General features: G+C 36.2%; 1 protein-coding gene across 1 annotated transcript; it reads right to left on the reverse strand.

Moving 5' to 3' along the window:
• Positions 1-1,039: 1,039 nt before the first annotated feature.
• LOC142531750 (uncharacterized) lies at positions 1,040-1,876 on the reverse strand. Its single transcript, XM_075638001.1, has one exon. It carries the CDS (start codon positions 1,874-1,876, stop codon positions 1,040-1,042), a length of 837 nt encoding a protein of 278 aa, XP_075494116.1.
• Between the last annotated feature and the right edge of the window lie 8,074 nt (positions 1,877-9,950).

Here is a 9,950-nt window from a genome sequence, read left to right on the forward strand (position 1 = left end):
TGGTGATAAGTGGAGGCCAGGGCTCTCATCTCGTTCATGGCCGGCCTTCCCAATATGATATTGTACGAGAATGGGGTATCCACCACTGTAAAAACTGTCATCACAGTCTTCCTCAGGTCTCCAGTGCCCAGGGTCAGGGGTAGAGTGATTTCCCCCTCAGGGTACACAGCATGTCCAGCAAAACCAAACAAGGCAGTCTCAACCACCTCTAATTGATACTCGTGTAAATCCATTTGGACCAGGGCTTCCTTAAATATGACATTAACAGAGCTGCCATTGTCAACAAATACTCTCAACACATCATAGTTAGCCACTCGGTCCTGAATGACAAGAGCGTCATTGTGGGGTAAACTAACTCCCCTGAGGTCCTTTGGTCCAAAGCTTATAACTGGCTCGTCTCTCCTCCTTCCATCAACCTCCAAACATTCCCTCCTGCTCCTTGCTTTCCGGGCCCGGTTGGAATCGCCATCGGTAGACCCCCCCGAAATCATTTTGATTAGTCCTCGGCTTGGGGAAGGGTTCTTCCTTTCTGCCGGTTTGCTCCTTTCCTCCCGAGAACTCGCTTCTCCCCTTCTGCTTTCGCTCGGGATGTTTGTTGACTTTGGAGGAATATTTGGTCCGGGACGTCTAGACAACCAAGGTGGCTGTCTAGACTTATCTCGAGGGGGATGGGATGCTGGGATAGGACGCTTACTGGATTCCTTCCTCAGGGTCCGGCATTCATTAGTATTGTGAGAACACTCTTTATGAAGGGTGCAATACCCTATCTCCTCTGGCCTTGATGTCCTCGCCACTGGGCTGGGAGACGGGGCTACATCTGAGCTACACTCTTGAATCTCTCGGTCCCGGGCAATTCTCAAAGGTACATGAGAAAAATGCCCCGGGCCACTTTTCTTGGGAGCTCTTTCTTCGGGTCTGATAGCCCGGTCCCCTCTTGATCTCTTCAAGGCTTCTCTCTTCTGATTTTGCGCTTCTTCCATATTAATGTATTTCTCTGCTCGGGATAAGAGATCTTCAAAGTTCTCGGGCAGCTTCTTAGTTAAGTTAAGGATCGAAAAAAATCCCCCTCCCACAGCCCTTGCATGAACGCCGTAGTCTTCGTCTCGGGTGCACAGGCCGGCACATCCAGGGCCACTCGGTTGAATCTTTTGAGATATGCCCTTAGGGTTTCATCTTTTCTCTGCTTTACCTCAAATAAGCTGAAATCAGTCTTCTTGTACTTCTTGATGCTGCTAAATTGATGCAAGAATACCTTTTGGAAGTCTTCAAAACAATTGATACTTTGTGGCACCAGCCCTTCAAACCATCTTTGTGCAGAGTCGACCAAGGTGGTAAGGAATACTTTACACTTGATTTGGTCTCCATAACAATGCAACATGGCCATGTTTTCGAAGCAAGCGAGGTGCTCTTCGGGATCAGAACTCCCATCATAGTCCTTGATTTTGGCTGACTTGAAATGCCCGGGTAATGGTTCTCGGACAATGATATCGAAAAATGGGCAACCCTTTACAACTGGAGCATTGCCCTTCGAACCAACCTGCCCTTCCAATACTTTTACTTTTTTCCTCAACTCCTCCAATTCCTCCGCAACAGTGGGGGACTTAGAACCGGTGCTTGATTCACTCTCCTCTTCCCTTCTCTCCTCCTCCTGTGGCTGCTCATGTTGCTGTTCGGGGTGGCTAGAATGATGGGTAGTGGCTTGCTTTTCCATGGCTGTCTTGACAGCATCAGTCACAATTTTGGTCAACTCAGCAGGTGTCAAATTAATGGTAGGCTGAGGGCCATTAGGTGGGGGACCACCTGCACCAGAAAGACGGGTATTGTTATCTTCCTGAACTCGGGAAGTGTCCTGGTTGGCTCTTCTAGTAGGTGTCATATCAACGCCTTAAAACTCAATTTCCCACAGACGGCGCCAATGATGCAACCCGCGCGAAACTGACGAGTCGGGTTCGGGACTCTGCCGGGTATACTATCAAAATAATGAGGGAAGTATGAGTTGGACGTTTGGCTTAAATTTCGTAACTCCTCGATCCGATTTGAGAGATCTGCGAATAGAAAAATAACCACGTGAATGGGCGCCGGAGAGTAAATGAGAGTATTAAATGTGTGAGTTAATATCTGAATAGAGAATAAATGCAAGTAAAGAACCTGATATTTAAAGTAGAGAATGCAATGATGACCTCGTTTTTTGTGTTTGAGCATTAATGATAGTAGGGTGGCTGATTATACCCTATTATTCTGACATGTCAAATCTTACACTAGTCACGTCCAACCCTCTTGATTTTATCAACAATTAATGTCATTGTCAGAAATAGGTCGGCTGTGCATGCTCTATCAAGTCGGTGCCATTAAATGCCTCACTCATATCGATGCGACCGAGTAGAATGCTTCTCGGGTAATTATATTAGAGCTCGGGCATTCCACGTCTCCGGGAAGTCATGTCCCGGGTGGTCCAATGGCCTGGCCTAGTGACTGACTGCCCACTTCATGATTTCTCTAAGTTGTACTCTCCTTGTCCCAGGCAGTTCTATGACTCGGGGCATCAATCCGTCTTGTCATGCTACCGGCCTGAGAGCATCTCATCTTGGCTCGGGCACCATCCATGGATATGCTCCATGGCCCGGGAAGTCCCAGGGCCTATCCATGACCCGGGACATCCCAGGGTATCATATATAACAAAAACTTTTGATATGCCAAATCATCAGCAATCGAAGAAGGAAGAAAAATATCAAAGATAAAACAAATACTTTAAAATCTTGATATTCTATATTTTTTAAGACCAAATGATATTAAAAAGGCAACTTTGTAAAAAATACATATACAATTTTAACTTTCTCTTTACTCTCTTTTCCTTCAAAACTTATTTTTTACTCCTCATTCTTTTAAAATTCCCCATAATATTCTTATCATTGTTTTGTGATACTTGACATTGTTTTACCTATCCAGCATGTTCTTAAAGGCATGTAGCCCAAAGACATGCAGCTATGCAAGGTTTTCAGCCTATATACCATAATCGAACGACATCTTTTTTTTTATTATAAATGGTCCATTATGCTTCCGTATAATGAATTGAACAGTTTACCTCTTTGACAAGAGTGTCGTCGGGTTATATAGACTGGGTTTTACAGACTGCTCCTCACAGCCTAACCACGCAGTCGCAACAGATTGTTTCTGACACAAATTCCTTCAACAGCACTTAGCACGACCCTGTTTTGTTTCCTACCTCAGGGTGTATAGTAAAGTAGTTCAATTTGAAACTAATATATGAGAGGGACAAAAGCATTGGTTCTTTTATTCAAACATACAAAATATTATTACATAGTAACCTCTTATAGAGGAAAAGAAACTTGTTTAGCTACTTATAATAGCTAAAACTAAAATACACATAAATTATAAAATATTATAATTTTTTGAAAGAAAATGAAGATGTTGAATGATGCCTTCATCTTCCTCATGCATTCTTATTTATAGAAGCCCCTTTTGTTTTTCGAACCGCGAACTCTTGCCATAACTTTTCTTTAATGCCTTCCAGATGTGCTTGACATTATCTCTTGAGTGGGTCGAGTGGGTGGTCAAGTGGTCTTTCCACTTTTCTTGAGTTGTCTTTTTCTAGATTATTAATCTAGAGATAGCTTGTTCTTCTGATTTTATCTTCTGGCATAACCAGTAGATATGTGTTTGTATCATATCAACTGAGATCTCGTTCTCTGTTTCTTTTAACAGTTTGTAGAGATATTTGAAAATCACCAGCTACTTTCTTATAACTTTAATCTGTCTTTTGGAAACCTTGAGATATGTAGCATACATTTATTTGGTTCTAAATTTTTTTTTAAATCTTGTGTGATTTTATTGTTCTCATTTACTCTTTATTTATAGTTGTGTTTGTGTCCAAGTTTTCTTGATTATTTAGTCGGTTTATCATATGCCCACTAACTCTTGTATGGGATTATTTTAACTTTTATTATCCCCAAAGAAAAGTGATTGTAGTCACATACCCACTTATTTTTGTCGATGAATCTTAAAATTTTGGTGTCCCCGAGGAACACGTGGTTGTGGTCCTTCACCACTTGGTCATGTCTCTGCAAGATGTTTCCTATCTGGCCGAGGTCTGAAGCCCTTGCCAAATTCTGGCTCCTTTATATTTGGGCACTCTGGGCAGATATTCTCCGACCATCTTCCCACCTGAGCCATACTACAGAATTTTCGATGAGTTTCTTTACTCTCCGGAAGCTTGCTATTCCATAGAAGATTTCTTTTCTTTTCGAATAAATCTTATGCAAAACTTGTTGTTTTTCCTGTCATAATATTTAACAAAAATGATCCATTTAAAGAATTATGATAAAACTTAAATAAAAACTTGGCTTTGTCCATCTCAGTGAGACAGACCCATAAATATAATACTGGTAGAAATGTCGTAATATTTTCAGTAACTGAAGACCACATCTCAGTGAGACTTGACTTTCCTGTCATAATATTTTCATGAGATTTTATAATCATGATATAAAAAATATAATTTGACATAATGTTTGTCATCTTAATAATCTGGCCTTCTCAGGTTTAGATTATATTCTATTCCTTCAGAAAGCTTTTATCTGTGTATTATCAACTTTTAAAGTAAATTTCTTCGTAAGTAAAAATAATGGTCATTTTTCAAAGCCCCTTTTTTAATGCAGAAAATTCTTTTTCGTTGATATGACATCTTATGTTTTCTGCATATGAGAAGAGTTCACTGTAATATCTGCATGCTTGTTCTCCTTCTGGTGTTAGCTTAGTTAATACTGTCGTCCACCAATGATCACTGAAATCTGTATATAATACCAAATCATCTTCGTCCTGAGAAATAGCCATTCTCGGAAGATTTTTACAAATCTCTTTGAGTTGGCTAAGTCCCTTGTGTGTTCTTTTGTTTATATAAATTTCGCATCTTTTTCAATAATGGACTAAATACTTTCATATGTTTTGCTAGATTTTTAATAAACATCCCAACAAAATTAACAACTCCTAGAAAAATTTGAAGTTGTTTCTTATCTTTTAGCTCGTTTGGAAAGTTTTGCACCTTTTCTAATATATGATTCTGCAAAATTATTCTCAACTCATTGATTTCTATTCCGAGGAATTCAACCTTTCTTGTAGCAATGACTGCTTTCTTTTCACATAAAACCAGCCCCTCTTTTTTGCAAACATTAGAAAAGATTTCTAAATGCTTGATATGTTCCTCTATATTTTTAGGTGTGATTAAAACATCATCAATATAGACAAACATAAATTTGAAATTCCCTTTAAAGAGATTATCCATTTTCCTTTGAAATATCTGGGGTGAATTAGTCAATCTCATTAGTAATACTTCCCAAATATAGTGTCCTTGTGGTGTAGAGAAAGCTGTGAATTTCTTGCTTTTTTCTTGCATCTGAATCTGATAAAATCCAGACTTACAATCAAATTTAGAGAATATCTTTACATTGCATATGCAACTAATTAGATATTCTCTACTGGCTATAAAATACCCATCAAACTCCAGAATTTTATTAATTTCTTGATAATTAATAACTACTCTAGGTTTGTTCCTTTTTATCTCACCATGATTTCTTACAAGATATCCTGAACTACTGTATGGTTAAATTCCTGCTTTGATTAAACCAAAGTCCAAATTTTTCTTGATTATAATCTGCATTTCTCTTTGATCAGATAGGCTTGTATCGAACAAATTCATACTCTTTATCTTCCTTAATTTTAAGGCAAGCTTTAAGTTGATTTTTGTCCCACCATGCCAAAGAATCTTCATTATAATTTTCTTTTATTCTTTTCCTGACATCTTCTAATGATACCTTCGATTCAAACACTACCTCATTCTTATGTAGAGCTATCTTGAGGCATTCTATTTCTTTTAGTTTGAGTTGTTTATCTGCTCTTAGTTGGAGCATTGTTTCTCCAAACCATCTAGAATCCTTCATTTTTGGGTTTAGAAGTTTTCCTTCATCACCACGCTGGCTGTAAAATTGAGAGGGAAATTTTCTGTAAAATGCCTCTCTTAATCGCTGAACTATGATCTTTTTATCACAAGGTGTTGTTAACACTAATCTTCTAGTCTCATTTTCTTGCGTATAGGACTTAAACATCTCTAGGAAATTATTTCCTAGCAGAATGTCAGCTACTGTATCATGAAAATAAATCGGTGGTGTTTTTACCTTATACCAAGGCGTTTGTCCAGCACCGCCGATTACGATTTTGGTCATCTTAATCCCCTTACATAAGATTAAGATTCTTCTAGAAAAATATCTTTCAACAATCTTTGGTAATTCTTCTTCCAAATTATTTGGAAAAACTCATCTTTTTGTTGCACAGATTCCAGCACCTGAATCAAAATAAGCAGCAAAATACTCTGCCTTATATTGTTCGTATAACATTCCAGTAAGAATGTATATCGAGAATGAGCTTGTGGTCATTGAATATTTCACATTTTATCCTCAGCCATAAACTCCATTTCATATTTTAGTCGTTTCCAAGGCTATGTTCATCAAGAAACTCTAGCCCAAAAACCAATCGATCTGATTCTTTTCCTGGAATTCCTTTGATATGAACTTGCAATTCTTCGATATTGATCATTCCTTGGTAAGTTCATATCATAGTTTGTTCTAAATAGTATATGGTATTACAAAGAAATTTATTTCTTTGTTTCGTAATATCGAATATTATTTCTACTTCCTTCAACCCTTCTGGGTATCTAAGCTTTCCTATTGTCGAAAATCTTTTTAGTGCCTGTTGGGTTTCTTGAACATGTGTTTTTCCCTACCTGTAGCTAGTAATTATATCTCCTTGAAAAGATAGTCTTCTTGATTCCTAATTAAGACTTTGATTTCTTTGTAGAATCGGTTTGTCTTGTATTTGGATATATGTTTCCTGTATTAATGGAAAATCAACTTTTTCTGGATAAATTGCCTGAGAAACATTTCCAATATCTCAGTTTTTTCAATAAACTCATTTCTAATAAATAATTCTAAATGATTTGTATTAGATAGAGCATATGAAATTTGATAGATAATATAATACGGTCTATTACCTTCTTTCATTAGCTTTTTTTCTTTGAAATTCTTATGCAACTTCAAAGCTCGATTGAAATCTTGATCTGTCATATTGTAGGCAATTCTGGGATAGATTACTCATACAATTTTTCTTGCACAGAGATTTCATGAGATTGTTCCCAGTACCGAATCTTGAAGGTTACCCATTCTTTTATCGCATATGACAATATCAATAGGTGAATCTATTTCTTATTTAAAAGTAGATTTTATCATGATCTGGATTGCTCCAATATGGATCCATGACATGGTTCGTGCTACTTCTATCTTGAGTTTTTGTAATTCCTCCTTAATTTCTTCAGAATGAATTAACTGCATCTCCATTCTATTTCTTAAGTTCCATTGGGATTGCCATTTCCATTCTGGAAACTTTATAAATTAGATGATGCTTTCTATTTCTTAGGCCAAGACTTCCTAAGAATTTTTCTACCTGTCCTGCAGAGAATCCTTGATATCTCTAAAGACTAGGGTTTTCTCTCATGATCCTTTGGACCATGTTATGAGATATTGTTGTCTGGCTAAAGAAACCGGAAAAATCCTCATGTGTTTTGTGTCAAAACACCTCGGCTTCAGTCAGATTCTGATTCTGATTCTGATCCATTAGATCCTTCCCGACTTAAGACTTCTTCTTCTTCATATATATTTTCATCTGAGACAATATCCTCAAATTAGTATATCTGAATAAGATCCTTATAATAAACTGCTTCTTCAATATCTGGGGTTGGATCGAAGCATTTATTCCTTTTTTTTCATTTTCTGGACAGTTGGTCGAGATATGACCTCTTGCTTCACATGTCCAGCAATTGCAATCCTTAATACTTTCATTAGCTCTAGTGTGAGCTCTTCTGAAATTTTTCATTGTAGGTGTTCTTCCTGTGCTTCGAGAGGTACTCAATGCTTGAGATGATATCCTACTTCTTGATGATCCACTTCTTTGCCCAGATTTATAAGATCTGGCCTTTTGTCTGGACCAAACTGTTCTTGGTTTCCAATAACCTCTTCCACTTCTAGAATAATGATGAGTTCTAAAACTTCTCCTCTTCTACCTTTGTGGTTTACTTCCAATAATTGTTGGAAGATCATTTTTCTTACAACACAAATGAGTATGTTTGTTAAAACCCCTTAATCGTTTGTAATTTTTTTGTAATTCTGTCATATTACATCATTCTGTCAATTTTCCTTTGAGAAAAGATTCTCTTCATGCCAATGCATCTAGATTGCCAGTGGCATATTGCCTTATGAGCATTTCTCTCCAGGGACTTGATATTTTGGCGAAGAAAAGCTGCATTGCTATATTTTCTTTAACTCCTGAATTTCATCTATATTTAGTGAATAACATCATATAAGTTTTAAAACAGATTTCTCATAAGGTGTTTGGTGCAAAGGAATTTGACTCTTCCTTGACCTCATCCCTGCTGGGTGTGATTCTCCACCAATATGAAAATCAGGTTGGGCTTCTCTCATATTTATATTCTGAGATCCTACACTTTCTCTTGGTGGTTCCTGAGAAGATGACCATGTTATGGTAGGTTGTTCGCCTCCAATTGTGTTCATCTTTAGATCTACAACCTTGAGATTTGCAAAAGATTCTGCAAGTTCTTGAAGATATTCTAGATCAATCTTTTTTAAGGTCGTCATCAGATTAATTTCTTTTCTGAGACTGTTTTAATTAGATTGATTATTTTTCTTCTTTATTTAAAGATTTTGGTATCAATTTGGCCTTTCCTCTTTGATGTAATAAATGCTCAGTACCAAATGATGGTGGTAACCTTCCTTCTGAAGTCCTCTTACTAGAACTTGGTTGTTGTTCTAGGTTTTGAAGTCTTGTTCGAATATCCTTTAATATTCCAAGAATTTCTTCCTGGTTCTCAATTATTTTCTCCACATTTTGCGGTACATAATATAGCATATTGCCATAATTCTGTACCGTCTTCTGAATTTTTCTAAGATCTTCAGAGAGTTTAGAGGAATCCGATACTATTTCTAGGAACATATTATTTTGAATCATAATTTTACCTTAGAACTCTAATAAGTTCCTCTTTGTTCATTATATATAACCTTAGTTAGATATTCCTATTTCAAATATTCAAAAATTTTGGAATAACTCCTGCAAAGAATTAATCTCAAACCTGGGTTCAGATTTATGTAATTTGAGAAAATTTTCATCTTCAATCATTTAATTACTCAGTAATAATAAATTTGTATGTTTAAAATAATTTACCTCAACTCTAATACTATTTTCGACCCAGAAAATCCAATCATTTGAAATTTACACATATATGCACATATAAGGGTAATATTGTCTTTTTAAATTGTTTAGGGGGTTTAAACAAAGTTTTTTGAGTGTAAAGTTATGATAAAGTTGAAGTTAAGTTTGAGTATTTATTTACAAATTATCCTTAAAATAATCTATGTTGTACAAAAAAATAAAATAAAAAACTTTTTTCCCTATATATGAGACGCCAAGATCGAGATGGGGAGAGAAATATCTAAACTAAATAGGGAGGTGAAATACAAATGATAACTTTGGCTAAAAAAAACAATTAAATTGGGTCAAAATTGGACCAAAATAATTGTAACTCATCCATTAATAATAATAGAAGATAAAAATAAAAATATATTAAATAAATGCAACCAACCAGACCCAACCTATCTTAACCAATGACCCAAATAATAAGCAAATAGAATAAAAAGCATGGTCCAGGCTATATTAAAATTAAATTAGAAAAAATAATAAGAAAATTGACAGTATTTTCAGCATTCAAAGATCCGAAAATCTTTTTCGAGTCAGAAGATGCTTTATATTTTGTTTATGTGAAATCTAGAATTTTTTTAGGAAATCTACTAACTTATCAAACTTTGGTATTGATACAT

This window comes from Primulina tabacum, chromosome 17, assembly GCF_025594145.1.
Source record: "Primulina tabacum isolate GXHZ01 chromosome 17, ASM2559414v2, whole genome shotgun sequence".
Classification (NCBI taxonomy): Eukaryota; Viridiplantae; Streptophyta; class Magnoliopsida; order Lamiales; family Gesneriaceae; genus Primulina; species Primulina tabacum.